Source organism: Simochromis diagramma, unplaced genomic scaffold (genome assembly GCF_900408965.1).
Source record: "Simochromis diagramma unplaced genomic scaffold, fSimDia1.1 OVJJ01000682.1, whole genome shotgun sequence".
Lineage (NCBI taxonomy): Eukaryota > Metazoa > Chordata > Actinopteri > Cichliformes > Cichlidae > Simochromis > Simochromis diagramma.
In genome coordinates, this window is record NW_024387359.1 from 121,820 (window position 1) to 138,340 (window position 16,521).

Below are 16,521 nucleotides of genomic sequence, written 5' to 3' on the forward strand. Positions count from 1 at the left end.
TAACTGACGTGCTTGGCCGCTAAAGTTAGTGCTAAACAAGAACAACAGGTTTTACTGTGTATCTTTGACAGCCCACATGACAGGGTAATCTAAAAAACCGTAACATAACTAGCTCTTTGCATGCTTATTCGTCCATTAATTACTTTTAAACACAAGAACCCCAAACTGAAAAGAATAATATGCAGATTGGAGCATTTATTTAACTCACAAATTATAAAAATATAGGCAGACACTTTGGGTAAAACAGAATTAGCTGATTACAGTCTAAGCGCTTCAAATAGCTAGCATGTATTTGCATTGTCATTTGGTCATTTTAACTCATCACTGATGCTTCCTTTCAACATCTACTAACCACAGTGTTATTCAGCTGTGTGAGGCCAATACAAATGTTTTTTTGTTTCTCATGTCATATAAAGTATTTTATGCCATTGGATTGATGGCTTTGCTCCTAAATATGGCACATCATTTTGTTATCTATATATGAATCGACAAATAACAGTATAATCCCTGCTTTAAAGAAATTGGTGTATAGTATTCAGAATACCATTTTACTACAATTAGAATAGACAAATAAATCTACCAAACACCACATGGACTTGATCAATACACTATGTAGTTGAATATCTACCACTTGTAACCACTTGTATAATGGCATACCAATAATTAGAGGTATGCCATTATACAACATAGCATACCACTTTATCTATCCATGAAGCCAGATAGGACACAACAATTAGTTAAACTGCAGTTGTCTTAAAGACATAAACACCATGGATGGCCTCTAATTTTCTGCTTCTAAATTCACATAAAACTGAGGTTATTGTACTCAGCCCTAAAAATTGTAGAAATATGGTATTTAACCGGATACTTATTCTGGATGGCATTACTGTGGCCTCCAGTAACACTGTGAGGAACCTTGGCGTCATTTTTGACCAGGACATGTTCTTTAATGGACATATTAAACAAATATGTGGTACTGCTTTTTTGTATTACCGTTATATCTTTGAAATTATGAATATCCCGTCTCAGGATGACGCTGAAAAACTAGTTCATGCATTTATTACTTCTAGGCTGGACTATTGTAATTCATTATTATCAGGATGTCCGAAAAACTCCATGAAAAGCCTTCAGTTGATCCAAAATCAAGAGTACTGGCAGGGACTAGAAAGAGAAAGCATATTTTGCCTATATTGGATTCCCTTCATTGGCTCCCTGTTAAATCCAGAATCAAATTCAAAATCCTGCTCCACATATAAAGTCTTGAATAATCAGGCCCCATCTTATCTGAATGACCTCATAGGGCTGTATCACCTCATTGGGGCACTTTGCTCTCAGACTGCAGGCTTACTTGTGGTTCCTAGAGTATTTAAAAGTAGAACGGGAGTCAGAGCCTTCAGCTTTCAGGGCTCTCTTCTGTGGAACCAGCTTCCAATTTTGTATTAGGGAGACAGACATCCTCTCTACTTTGAAAATGTTAGGGCAGGATCAGGTGAGCCTGAATCCTCCCATAGTTACGCTGCAATAGCTGCTGGGGGATTCCCATGATGCACTGAGGATTTCTTCTTCAGTCACCTTTTCCACTCACCATGTCTTTATACACCTCTCTGCATTGAATCATTAGTTATTATTAATCTCTCACAGCAAGAGGATTCTGTGTTGGAATCCGCTGGAGTACCAGGAGTTCTCTGCAGGTCCTCCAGTTTCCACCCATGCTAGCATATGTGTGCAGGGTGTACCCACCTTTCACTCTATGGCATCTGGGTCAGGCTCCACCTTGAAGCTTCATGTAAAGTAGTATTACCTAATGGTGATTTGTTAGCGTATGTATTATCAACTTATTGAAAGTACAGTAAAGGGATATCACGTTAGCTTGGACCTCTGACCTCTTCTTCAAGGTCATATAAGGTCAAATTTTCATAAAAGTGTTGAGAATGAGCTGCTTAGTTAGGAATATACTGTAATATAAAGTTATTCAGTTGTCCATTGTCTACTCCTATATAATGTTTGTATAATAAAGAAAACATATGTCATGCTACATTTACCTGATTTTTACTGCACTACAAACTTCTTACAAGTGAGCAAAGAAACAATACAAAAACCTGTTTGTCTGCTAGTCTGCTGTTGACAATAATTAATTATTTGACAATAATAATTATTGGCAAATATATTAAATTGTCATTATTTGGCGACAATTATGCTGCCAAATAAAGTAGCATCCTGCACATAACAGGGCTACTTGCATGACTTTGCCCACTAGGTGTCTCTCTTGCCATACACAAAGTCCATGTTAGAGCGCAAAGACGTTTCTCTTCAACACTTTTCAGAGTGTACTTCCCTGGTGAACAGTATGCTGCGTTATCATCAGCATAAACCGATTGTTCGGTTTTCATCAACAGTCGATGGGAAAGGGAACTGGGCGTGAGTTCTCAACAGCTCTGTGGCCACCACACTGCACATCAAAAACAAACAAACCAAACAGCAACATCACAACCTCGAGGATCCTCTGAAGAGTTTAGTCACAGCCAAATGCACCGTCAACGAGCACCGCAGATGTGACTCACACAAGATGCTCACAGATAAAATTGGACTTCCCGTTCCCAGCTCTCCCCCCTTTTACTAAAAACCACAGAGACCTTTGTAATCCTATAGGACCTGACACTGGCTCAATGTGACTCAGTCAGACTTTGTGGCATTTCCTATATGTTATTGTTTCACAATGTCTTGGAGTGGCTGTTTAAAGTCTTGAGTCCACAAAGCACAACACCGGAACAATACCTTTAATTTTCTCTTGGCTCTTCTGTCACAATGCTGGGTGGATCCTGTTTGGTCTTCTGAGGAACCACTAAACCATTACGTGGACTGCTGCGACGCAGATCCTGCACACTGTATCAGCATTTTACTAAAGCATTTGCCTTTCAAACCAAGTTAAGCACCGCTCCTATCCACGCAGCCTGCTTAGTAGTTACTTTGTAGAAAGATTTAGAGACATATATATATACAGATACGTTAATCATATTAATGATTACGTTAATCATGCATTAGACTCCTCTAATGCATACTTTATTAAGAGTCTGAACGGTCAGAAAGTCCTTTAAAAAAGAAAAAAGAAAACTTTAACTGAACTCATCTTTAGCGATTACTTGGTAATTATCTTACACAGTGGGATGGTATGGTACATGTTCTCTTTCCTTCGCTCGGTTTCGTGCGCGAGGTTACGGTCCTCCCAGTTCCCACTGTGGACACACCCACTTGTTTCAGTGAGAGAGAAGTGGGAGCGCAGGAGAAGGAGGAGGACACATAGGATTCAGTCACACAGCAGCAGCAGCTTTAGAGGAGCTCATCCAAACATCTCCGCTCATCCTTCACATCACAGCTACCATCTATTGATACCCGGCTGCCCAGAGGTCCATTGAAGCCTCGGTAAACTACCTGTAACTCACAATCGGCGTGGATCTCGACTTAGTATTCCGTGACCTTTCGGATATAAATCCCACGGAGTTGCACTCCCCGAGCGTAAGGCTTGCATCGTGGCTCTTGTAGAAGTGGCATGTTCGAGGGAAACTCCGGGCACAATTGAACTCCTGCTTTCACCCAAAGAGGTAAAACAAAACAAAGCATAATAATAATACTGATTATAATAATGATGATACTAATAATGCTAAACCACCTCACTGCATCATGTTAAAGCGTGTGGCTCGATTGTTACATAGTAACTACGAATGCATCCCCCTTCTGCTCCAGGATGGAGCATTAGGAAGCGCAACAATGTTTACATTCGCTGATCACGTTCAGGTTCATTTTATTGATTTATTGATTTATCGATAGCTGATCTCCCCTCGGTCGTCTGCGTTCATGTCCTCAGCTGTTTCCTTGCACATTCGTGCATGCTGGGGATGTTTTGCTTGTTTAAAATGCGACGTCAGGTGTGACACGCTCTTCTCGACGTTACAAAGCCATGATTTTAATTTATTTAATTAGGTTTTTTGTTTGTTTTTTCAATTGTACGGCGTTTGTTTGTGCATTTAGACTTGAGATCGTACATTTCGATCTTCAACACTGAAGAAGCAGGCGAACACATCTATAGCTCATTGCTCTTTCCTCTTGTTTTGCATCTTGCTTCAATTACCGCCCCCACTCACCGAGTGGCAGATGTACAGAACGAGGTCCACATAAGCTCCGGTGTTTACTTTTGAAGTGACTCCCCTCCCATCCCTCTTCCTGAGTCCATGGTTGACTGTGAACACCTGGCAATGATTTTTAAACAGGCTGTAGTCAGCCAGGCCCTGGCTCGAGTCCAGTGGCTGCATGTGCATGTCCTTTAACTGTGTGCTTTCTGAGTGATGCGTGTAGTGTGGGCTTTCTGGGCTGTGTGCTCGGTGTGTGGATCTGATTTCTGTGAGGGGTGGGATGAGGAAGACATCTCTCTCTCTCCCTCTCTCAGCCACCGAGCCAACCACACATTTTGGCACTGCTGGCATTTCTTCCTGTCTGGACCCTTTGGTGTACTGACTGTGGTATTATAATAGAGGGAAGTCCTCCAGAGCAGCGTGGAAACCTCAATGCTGATAAGCTGTCACAAATTATTATTTTAGTCTAGTTGTTTGTATTAACTTGTGCAACAGAGATGTTTGCTTTATTATACCACAAGCTGTCACATATTGTAATGGTCATCAAAGGGTTTGTGTTTGAAATTAGGCTGCATTATCTGCACATTTGCAGTAAATTGGGCACCACCTTTGCAACTGTGAGTCTTTCTCTCCACTGTCCTTAGAAATAAACTATAAAAATGACCGCTTTGTAAAAGAAATAGAAATATTAATGGCACAGCAGAACTTCTCATTACTCACAGCAATGTCTTTTGTTCTTTCTGACCAACAGTACAAAACCTTCAGGAATTTTCTCACCAATTTGGTTTGAATGGAGGCAGGGCGGGGACTTAAACTACTTGAGGTTGAACCTCTTTGTAGGTTATGTTAATAAAGTTTCATTAACCTAAAAATCTTTGCTACTTTGCCTTGTCATAAAGCTATGAATAAGTAGGAGGAAGAATGTTGCGCAAAGAAAAAAGAGTCAGAAACATCAGATAATCAGATAAATTATGGTATGAAAAACTTGAGTCACCAAAGAGGGAAGTGCATGTTCCCCAACATGTTATGTAAATGTTGTCATTTGCTTATTATTATTATTATTTTTACTTTGAAATTGATTATATTTTCCTATATTCTCATGGAAAATGCACAAAATCCACCTTGTGCAGATTGCGTCTGCAGATGTGAAGATGTGTCCAGGAGTTTGTTCTCATTTAGAGCAGGAGTAAGACAGCCTGCATTAGTTCATAGCCGAAAAGGGTTTGTCAGTTTAATCCTAGCTTTGAAATAGTTTTCCTTTTGCATTCCGCTTGTAACTTCCATGTAATTTACAGTTTCCAGACAGCTGTCAGGAATTTTTACAGACTTGTCACACTCGTGATGTTTGAATGCGCCCTGTGCCTGTGCCCTGTGGATGATGAGATTAAGCAAATTTAAACAGTGATACGAGTTATCTAATTTCCTCTGTAATCAGTGCTTAAGATCAAAACAAGAGAAACGTGCTTATGTTTCAGAGGTTAGTCTAAGTTTAAGCTTATAATCAGGAAGCAAATCCAACACTTTTAAGCGTAAGTGCAGTCTTCAATTATTCTTTCTCGTTGCATTGTCTAAGATTTGTATAAAACTTTTTTTTGTTTTGTTTTATTTATTTCTATTTTGAATCTAGCCGTGCTTGTATATGTCACAGACCGGTTTCGGGACCAGCTGCTTGAGCTGGTAATCCAGGCTTTACCCTTTAATATGCAAATAGTTGAGGCATGTGGTTTACTGATCTTTTCATTGTTCACCTTCCCCGCACTCCCCAGTATGCGGGTGTGAGTGAGCACTTTCGTTTGACAACAGGGAAAATGAAGATTGTGCAAACAGATCACCTTTGGTAATTGTGCTGGCCAGCAGTGTTGTTTGGAGGAATGAGTGCATTGCAGTGAGATTAAATGGAAAAGCTGTGTTATGCTTTGCTATTTTATTGCCACTAAATGATTTGTTTGGCAAAAGAACAGAGACGGTTAGCAGCTCAGCTAAGTGTCTATCATTTACTGGTAGACTATAATTAGCTTGTAATCATTTTGCTACCTAGTATGAAGCTAAATTATTGGACTAACTGAAGTGTTTATCTGCCAGCTCCAGTGCCTGAGAGTACCAATGGTTCTATTTATTAATATGCCAATGATTAACAAGTGTGAAACCTCTTCATTTTAGCGCCTGACTTATAAGGATCACATATTTAAATCGAGTCACTTACAGCCTCCAGTTAGAAACCCTGAGCTGCAATGTGTCCGTGTGTGTGTGTAGCATGTGACGTGTGCAAGGAGATTAGGTGAGGATGTTCTCCTTACAGATGAGCCAGAGGCCAGGAGTTGACAGGTTGCCAGTTTTGTCACTGCAGGAATGCAGTAAATCCTGTTCAACCGGTGGCGGTTGGTTTTGGGTTTCATTAACTTGTGATAAATAAGATTCTTCCTCTTTATACAAAGACGTGGAATGGCTGTGCACAGGCATCGCTGTCCTTTGAGCTGTGCGCTGACATCCCTGTGCGAACATGTTCAAAGGGACAAAGCCCAGAATCATTAGGATTCATCCTCTGAGCACCCTGAATGCCAAAAAAATAAAATCAAAATTCATAGCTGTTCATTCAGTATGCATTGAGATATTAAGCCCAAGGTATGAGTGCCACTGCTCACCAGAAATCCCCACTGGACTTGCATTCATACCTGCAGGGATTGGGCTTGATTTCCTATTCATGAGACTGCATTCTGAGGATTTTGGAACAGATGATGCAACTTAGCGAAAATGGAAACTGTCCATAGCTCTCTGTAGCTTTCTGTTTTTTGAAGAGGAGTCATTTATGACAGCAAGGAACTTTTGAACTCTTTCACTCTTGAAGTGAAAATCCTATCATTCGAACATCAAATGCTCGCCACCTGTAGGTTTGTAAAACATTTGCTTGCTGACAGAGCTTGACCCCTTTCAGCTACAATAGATTTCACTTCAGGAGAGCCTTTGAAATGCAGAAAAGTGTATATATATATATATATATATGTATATATATATATTTGTGTATATATATATATGACTTCCTTTAAGCATTGAACCTCCATAGAAATTCAGTTTTTATTAAACGTCTACATCTGTTTTATACCTAGCATATAAATGGAAGTCTGTTCCTTCTTCTGAAGCATTTTATTGATGTTTTTTTTTCTTATTGAGCCATCAGAACTTTTTAATCATTATAATTCACAGCAGCTGTCAGGTTGTGGAGCTATTTGCAGTCAAGAATGAAATTACAAAACCATTAGAAACAAGCCCAGTCCTGTTTTTGTACTAAAACCTACCCTTATTACTAAGATTAACCAGCCTTCTATCAAATTCTATCAAGACCGATAGACTTAGGGGCAGGCTGACAACTTAAAATGTCTGTCAGCTGTGGATTTACTGGTTCAGACAGAGACTTGGTCCCTCTGTAAATAGAGTGCAGAAGGCACTTGACATGTCTAGAAATTTGTTGGAATAAAAGCGAGCTGTGAGCGAGCACAGGACGAAGACAGTGAAGATGGGAGCTGTGATTTTCTGGGAGGAGAGTGCATTTCTCAGAGGCTTAAAAGAGCCCCACTGTCTCTTTCTTTTTCCCTTTTCATGAAGAATCCTCTGCAAAGGGAAACTTCATTGTTAATCGTGGCATCTCTGAAAGAGGAGGATTAGCATTGCTCAGAGCTGCAAGGCCTTGCAGTCTCTGCAAGAACACAATTGTTATCTACTCGACCTTCAGAACCCTCAGATTTATGCTGTTTTGTAATTTGTAATCACTTGATCTCTTTCTGAATATCTTGATCTCTTGGGAAGGATTGAGATTCCTCCTCCAAAAATACATTTTACGTTTTTTGTTTTTTGTTTTTTTAATCTCATTGTGGATATCAGTGCCCAACAATATAATATATCAGCATCGACATCACCACATAGTGCATCCACTGTATTCACTTCACTAAACCTACATTTTTATGACTAATTGTACAGGACAAACAGTTTGTTTGCGCTGTAAAGCTCCTGATTAATAGCTATTACATGCCCCGTTTTTCAACATAAATTGCATCTAGCTTTAAATTTTAGTGGATGTGTTTAAAAGGTTAAGATACACCATATTACAGACTATTTGAAGACGGAAGATACATGTTGTGGAAAATGTTGAATTGGTGAATAATAATTATGTGTAGTGGGCTTCAAATGTGCAGTGCATTGATGAGAGATTTTTCTTTATCTCTTTCATTTTAGGATTCAATGAAAATGTCCGTGTGCGTCCATGAGAACCGAAAATCGCGAGCCAGCACCGGCTCCATGAACATCTACCTTTTTCACAAGTCCTCCTATGCCGACAGCGTCCTTATGCACCTCAACTCGCTGCGACAGCAAAGGCTTTTCACCGACGTCTTGCTCCATGCTGGCAGCCGCTCCTTTCCCTGCCACCGCGCAGTGCTGGCTGCCTGCAGTCGCTACTTTGAGGCCATGTTCAGCGGTGGCCTGAGGGAGAGTCAGGCCAGTGAGGTTGACTTCCGTGATTCGATCCACCCGGAGGTTTTGGAGCTCCTGCTGGATTACGCTTATTCATCACGGGTGGTCATCAATGAGGAGAATGCAGAGTCGTTGTTGGAGGCTGGGGACATGTTGGAGTTTCAGGACATCCGGGATGCCTGCGCAGAATTCTTAGAGAGAAACCTTCACCCATCCAACTGCCTTGGCATGCTTCTGTTGTCAGACGCCCATCAGTGTACCAAGCTGTCAGAGCTCTCCTGGGGCATGTGCCTCAGCAACTTTCCTGCTATTTGCAAGACGGAGGACTTCCTCCAACTGCCCAAAGATATGGTGGTGCAGCTTTTATCGCATGAGGAGCTAGAGACAGAAGACGAGAGACTCGTTTACGAAGCTGCTCTTAACTGGATCAACTACGACTTGGAAAGGAGGCACTGCCATCTCCCGGAGCTCCTGAGAACAGTTCGCCTTGCGCTATTGCCTGCCATCTTTTTAATGGAGAACGTCTCTACTGAAGAGCTAATTAACTCCCAGGCCAAGAGCAAGGAGCTGGTGGATGAAGCTATTCGCTGTAAGCTGAAAATCCTGCAGAACGATGGCGTTGTTAACAGCCCATGTGCTCGACCAAGAAAAACCAGCCATGCCCTGTTTCTTCTGGGTGGCCAGACTTTCATGTGTGACAAGTTGTACCTTGTGGACCAGAAAGCCAAAGAGATCATCCCAAAGGCTGACATCCCCAGTCCACGGAAGGAGTTTAGTGCCTGTGCAATTGGATGTAAGGTGTACATCACTGGTGGCAGAGGCTCAGAAAATGGCGTGTCCAAAGATGTTTGGGTCTATGACACTGTCCACGAGGAATGGTCAAAGGCGGCACCCATGCTGATTGCCAGGTTCGGCCACGGGTCTGCAGAGCTGAAACACTGTCTCTACGTCGTAGGTGGTCACACCGCAGCGACAGGCTGCCTTCCAGCTTCTCCATCAGTGTCTCTCAAACAGGTGGAGCAGTTTGACCCCGTGGCAAACAAGTGGACAATGGTAGCTCCTCTGAGAGAGGGTGTGAGCAACGCAGCAGTAGTTAGCGTCAAACTCAAACTCTTTGCTTTCGGAGGAACCAGCGTCACCCACGACAAGCTGCCCAAGGTGCAGTGCTACGATCCGCAGGAGAACCGATGGACCGTGCCTGCATCCTGCCCTCAGCCATGGCGCTACACAGCCGCCGCTGTCCTGGGAAACCAGATCTTTGTCATGGGCGGAGACACAGAGTTCTCAGCATGCTCGGCATACAAGTTCAGCAGCGAGAGCTACCAGTGGACAAAAGTGGGTGATGTGACTGCCAAGAGGATGAGCTGCCAGGCTGTGGCATCAGGGAACAAACTCTATGTGGTGGGTGGGTACTTTGGCACACAGAGGTGTAAAACTCTGGACTGCTATGACCCCACACTGGATGCGTGGAACAGCATAACTACAGTGCCATACTCACTCATTCCTACTGCTTTTGTCAGCACCTGGAAACATCTACCTGCTTGAGTTCAGAACCCTCTACATGCACCCTTTCCATTAGGTAAGATCGTGCTCCTGATACCTTTGATTTTACGTGCCTTGTGGAGTACTGGTATTATGCGATATATGAGAACAGTTGTATGAAGCAGGTTTTTTTTTGTTTCAGTTGGAGCTGTAAAAAAATCCAATAAATTGCCTGAAGTTACTGGAAATTTAACTAGAAATACGAAAAAAAAACCCCACCTCAGCAGTACACTTCCCTTCTGTTTGAGACTAGCACCTCGAGGCTATGTTAGCCACTGCTATAAGACACCTGACTCTTTGACAGCTCTGTCAGCATTCGTGTTTGATCTAGGGCAGTCCAAGGGTCGGGTTTTCCCAAGGGAAATCATACAGTTTGATCCTTTTTTAAGAACCCTCCATCACAAATCTGACAGTGCTACACTAGAGCGATTCTTTGAAGCAACCTTTGAAGGGTTTGACAGTTTTTGGTAGTATAAACACTCAGTATTGAATTGCATTATTAATGTTTTACCCCCGTATAGATGTATGTCTATGTGAATTGCATTTAGAGCTTGAAGTATCATGATTTTAAAGTTAAAAAGAATTCAGGCCTGTAACATGATGCAATTTTTCACTCTGTTAGGCTTTTAGATTTTCACAATAAGAGTTATACTGGCACGATAAGTGGAGTGGAGGGCAGACTAGTGGGGGATTGATAGGGCTTGTGTGCTTTAGTTAAGTGAGTTATGCGGCTGCGGGGATGGGCCGAAGGACAGAGAGGGTAATTGAAAGAGAATAGGATACTTTTATTGCTCCTGTGGGGGAAATCTCTCTAAGAGGGAAAAAGGGGTCTGCCAATTAGACAAGCTCCACACCAGCAGGCTGCAACACCCCAGCGCGGATAATCCACTCTCAGTTGCCTTCCTTTGATGAGGTTATGGTCTTTACACTGGGTGAGAGGGAGGTGGCCGGCGACTCACACAGTGTCGGAAACCATTCATCATCAGCTACAAGATGGGGCGACTGCGAGAAGTGGCAGCGAGGGACATGAGGAGGCGTTGTAAAGCTAGACGGCGTGAGACCTACCCCTCAGCCCACTCAAACACACACCATCCTTCATAGTAGTGGCCTCGCTCTGAAAATTTACGGTCTCTTCCGGTTCCGTCTGTGCCTTCCTGGTCTTATTTTTAACTACGGTCTCCGGCTCTGATGGTAAATAGGCTGGACGTATGTGGAGCATGGGTAGTGAGCTGGCAAACCTGATCTTTCTGCGCACTGCAGGCTGGAGGGTCATGATCACATCACATCAGACAATCACTGCAACCTACTCCGATGCCCACGCACACATAGCCTTGCAGACAGTCTTTCATTTTTCTCTATTTTTTTTCTGAAATGGCTAGCAGGTATGAATGCAAAGTACTGACATACACAAACGGTGTCCCACTTGATAATCCCAGGAAACTGCTTGGAGTGGCATCACTGCTATAAGGCTGTGATGTTCCTCTTCTTTACTGGATGAAATATTTTGGCATTGTTTCTTTTTTTTTTGTGACTTGTCTCTGAAAGAGAGACTGAAGGCCTGAACTATCTGTAAGCCAGCGCAATAAAATGCTCAGTGAAGTGAATAATCCTGCCACTAATTTAATAGAGAATTTGTTTTTTTTCTGTGTCTGCCTGTCATGGCAACTGACAGTCTACTCAATGAACGCGGTGAAAAGATGAAATGTGGAGGAATGGAAAAGAAGGCTGACTGTTTAGGAATAAAAGGAGAATGAAGGATGTTAGACCTCACAGGAGGAGATTGTAGCTGTGAGGGGAAAAAACGAAGTTTGCAGTCTTTTTCTCCCAGGGGAAAATTCCTAACTCCTCTTTGAGTTCTCCTTTTTTATTTTCTCAGAAAGCTGTTAGCAGGGAAAAATGGTTGAAGAATTACCACCAAAATGCCTAATGTGAGGCATAACAGAATCATTTTAGACCTCAGTCTTTGTATGGGTGAAGCGAATATAATGGTTGATGGCTTTTGTTAGCATCAGATGAAGCCACGCTAGCTTTTTCTCAATTTTCCACAGTTAGCTGCTAAGCTAAACTAAGATAAGCTAAGCTAAGCTAATAATCCCATCTTTTAGAACATGTCAGAGTAATCAGGCTTCAAACAACAAACTATTGACATAAAAGTAAACAAATGGAGATCACACAGTATCCACTGCTTTAAATACTCTAGCAAATCTGTGTTAATCTCTGGACTAAAACAAAACTCAGGACTCCAGTTTTCAGACTACTAATAATTTTGAACAGAAATCCAGTACTTAAATAGGTTTCTGGATCTGAAGGTACACAACAGCACTACCCATACGGGGAGAGTGTAACACAGACATATACTCATATGCACTTCACTCATCTCTTTTCACTCTCTATGTGTTTATGCACTACTTTGCATTTAATCACGAGTTATTATTATTAGTTTCTTCCTGTTAAAAAGGGAGTTTTTCCTTCCCACTGTTGCCAAGTGCTTGCTCACAGAGGGTTGTCTGGCTGTTGTGGTTTTCTCTGTATTATTGTAGTGTCTTTACCTTACAGTATATAGCACCTCGAGGCGACTATTGTTGTGGTTTGGCGCAATGTATAAACAAAATGGAATTTAATTAAACTGAATATACTGCTAACAGAAGGCAACTTGTAACCAACATGTGAGGCACGCTCACCCAAATGACACCAAACACTACACTTCTCTCACTGTGGTTCCCAGCAATACATTCACTGAGTTTGAATTAGATTCACTGATTCTGCAGTAAAACACAACCTGTGGACTGTTCATACTCCTAAATTGTTGTTTAGATCATGTGCATCACTCATGTCTGTAGTGATTATTAAGTGAATTAAACACAATCCAATACTGCTCATGTAAACACAAATACACGTCTCCAAAAAGCTGACTCAACAGCAGGGATACAGTCCACTAGACAGGAGTTTGGTTTTATTTTGTGCACCCTGACTCTTTAGATAGAAAAAAAATCTTTTATTCCTAATCCATCTTCTGTACTGTTTTGAATAATTAAAAAGTCACCTTTAAACTGTTTAGCAATGTTTGCTTTCAGGCATTTTCACCTTATTAGCCTGCCTAATGAGTCTTTCTTTTCTCTCTCCCTTAGATTTCCCTGTTTTGCATCATCTACTGGTCTCCCAACTGTGAAGAAGCACACATTCTTTTTCTCCAAAAGAGACACTGAGCAGTGATGTACAGACGCCCGCATTCATTTTGATGTTGCAAAGAGGCAAAAAAAAGAAAGAAGAAAAAAAATCAGAGGCATGGACAGATGGACGCTTTCACTAGAACGATGCCATCTCTCGTTTTGTGAGATGGAAGCTGAGGCGTACAGTAAAAAGAAGTTCACGCAAACAAACCAAACAAACTGCTGCTTGGCACAAACTCCCACTCTGCGTGGGGCATTTTACACTTGTGCTTTCATGCTGCCACTGGCGTGCTGAAAACATATCACACTACCTGCATTTCTTTCCCCCCGTTCAGTCATGAAATGCTTGTTAAGACTTTATTGTTGTTTTTAAATATTAAGAGAAAAAGAAGAAAAAATGTATAGCATGACAGATGCCCTGTTTAGATTGCTGGAGGTGGAACACGAGGATAGGTTAAAGTTTGACTGAACATAGATGATTTATAAAAGGCAGAATGAAGGAGCAAACACCCCCTCAGTCCTCTAATAAGCTCTTCTGTTTGTATCTTCTTTTGCCTCGTTTCAAGCTTGTGCGTCTAACAGCTGTAACACAGAAACAAACCAGGCAGTGACAGGGCACTGCCTGGTTTGTGAGGTTTTGATGGCCAACACAAGCTGAGTTGGAAGAGGTTGGAGGGGTAGATCTGTGCATGGCCAAGGAGTGGGATGGGGTGAAGGTGCCTTGAGGTCATGACCTTACATGTTTGCATGTGACGCTCGCTGAACCAACCCACTGTACACAGGGCTGGGCGGATTTCGGCAGGCTCGGAAGGAACGCCGTAACACTTCATGCTGTAAAAGACTGGCTTTGCTTCTGACAAAAGCAGCGGCTCGCTCGCCTGAGTCGTAGCTGAACCCTTTTTTGAGCATGTTCGTGGTGATTCGCTAAGAAAACAAACAAAAGATAACAAAAAAACTGGCATGGACTCTCGTCACCTTAAACGCAAACTGAGAAGTTATCAGTTTCTTCTTAAACTTGCTGCAATGTAGTCTTAATTTATATGGCAATGAATACTCTTGTTATGTTAAGATGTTTTAATCGTATTTATTTTCTTCTCTGCCTGTGTTTATTATGTGAATGTATGTTTGGGTTATGTTGTGCATGGCCGGTTGTTGTGTTTTAATTTCATCGCAGTTGGGGCGGGCGGCTGTATTTTGGACAGTCCAGTTTTTTGCGTGAGGTACTTGGTTCTTTTAAGAGAAACCTCTCCCAGGGTTTCATGGATGCAAGAGGCAAAATGACTCACACTACGGATAATGTAAAGCAGTCATTAGCAAGACTATAGAGTCCCTTACACTATAGAAGACTGAACGGCTTTGAAAGAAATGTTGTTTTAATTCTCTTTAAGCTCTAATCTGGGTCCAAACTTGCCTTAAATCAGCCTAAATAGGAGACCAAATGAAGTGGGTTAGATGAACCATAAAACAGAAAAGGCTGGCAGATCGGTGCAGTATATGACCCAGTACCAACAAGGGAGAGTAACCCTGACATGGCTAAGATTGTGACAGCTGGACGACTGTCACATGTGCTAACTTGGCTTCTCATGAGTCTTTGTAATCATTAGGTTAAGAACTCCAGTAAGCTGTGCATTGTTAAGGGCAGACACCACAGTGCTTTTCACCATAGTGTCATTCATACACATTAAAAAAAAGAAGAAAAAAAAAAAAGAGGTATCCGAAGACCAAAACATGCGTCATTAAACACTTTCATATGAAACACTTGGCAACATTATTCAGTGTTTTTCATCTGTGTGTCTGTCTGTGTGACCTGAACATTGGCGTTTTACATTTGAATATTAATGGTATCATTGAATTTCAATGTAAGAGGTAATGTTTTGGTGGAATATGTATGTAATTTTTTTTTTAAACTTCTATGTGCAGTCAAATTAAATCAACAGGGGATTAACAGCCCAGTAAATTCTGCTTCAGCGCCTCAAGCCACCCAAAAGTTCCCTTTTATTGGCAATTTCAGGACAAACCATTGTGGCTCCATAAGTTTGACCTCATCCAACCACTGAACACGGAGCCTCCGGCCCCGCCAATCAGACGGGAGTACTTCTTTCCCTGTAGAACACAAGTTTCCCTGGCAACAAGAGAGTAATGAATGCCCCTTCAATTTGCACCTAATTGCTGAGTGGCATTTCCCATTTTAGCTCTTTGCCCTCCTTTATCCTCTTGTTTTATCTGGAAATCCAGCCGGCTCAGAATCGGGCGCAGTATCTTGCTTTCATGTGCTGATGTAAATTAAGCCACCGTCGGTGTGCATCGGTTCCTTTCGTCATGTAAGAGTTTTAATTTCTATTTTTATGGCATTATTTTGTACATGTGATTTTTTTCACAATGTGAAATTCATGGCTAAATAAACATGAGAGTTTTTTCCTCTTGACTGTAAAGTGTTGTGTCTTTCTTCTCAGTGCCAAAAACCATTTGTCCATTGGCTTGTTTTAACGCGGTGGTGGTGGTGGTGGTGTGTATTTTAAAGGGCGCAAGGCAGCTTCAGCACAGCATAGGAGACTTTCTGCACTGCTGCATGTTTCACATATTTCGGCAGCTTTGGGGTGAACGCAGCAGCCAGAGCGTCCTGAGGTATTTAAGGCAGTATATCATGCGTACGGCTTTTGTTCTGTGGAGGAGGGACTGAAATCATCTTATCTGTGCCCCTGGCTTCTGAGCTTCCTGCACAAGAACAGCCAGATACTTTCCCTTTCTCTGTCAAGTCACCTTGGCAACAGCAACCTTTTTTTTCCCCTGCCAACTGTGGGGGCTGGAAGACATCATGAAATCTTAAAAAGCACCTCCCCAGCCCTGACTCCCCCTCTCACTTTTTACACCCCCTCCCCCTCCTCTATCTTCCAATGAAATGCATTGCAAAGCAGCACGCTAGTAGTGAAGTCCTTGCTGCTTTAGGACGTCCCCAGGTTTTAACAAGTAACAAGTTTTAACATCCCATCAGCCTGCGACCGCAGAGCGCACCGGTACCACCTCAGTTCCTCCAGCTCCAGCTTTGCTGACTCTGTTTACATTCTTCGTCCTGACACAACTCCTGACCGGTGACATGTGGTTGAGAAACACCAGTTCTACTGAATCCCCGACCCTCATGCAAGCAAAAACACGCTGGAGGGGAGGGGGAAGGGATGGTGGCTTGAGAAATAAACAAGTGTTTTTCTGACTGTGTCAGC

The 16,521-nt window shown here is 42.2% G+C and overlaps 1 protein-coding gene across 1 annotated transcript; it reads left to right on the top strand.

Annotated features, from left to right (window-relative positions):
* Positions 1 to 3,265: 3,265 nt before the first annotated feature.
* enc1 (ectodermal-neural cortex 1) lies at positions 3,266 to 15,735 on the top strand. Its single transcript, XM_040007350.1, has 3 exons — positions 3,266 to 3,599; positions 8,355 to 10,170; positions 13,262 to 15,735. Exon 2 carries the CDS (start codon positions 8,361 to 8,363, stop codon positions 10,134 to 10,136), a length of 1,776 nt encoding a protein of 591 aa, XP_039863284.1. The 5' UTR covers positions 3,266 to 3,599; positions 8,355 to 8,360; the 3' UTR covers positions 10,137 to 10,170; positions 13,262 to 15,735.
* Positions 15,736 to 16,521: the final 786 nt, after the last annotated feature.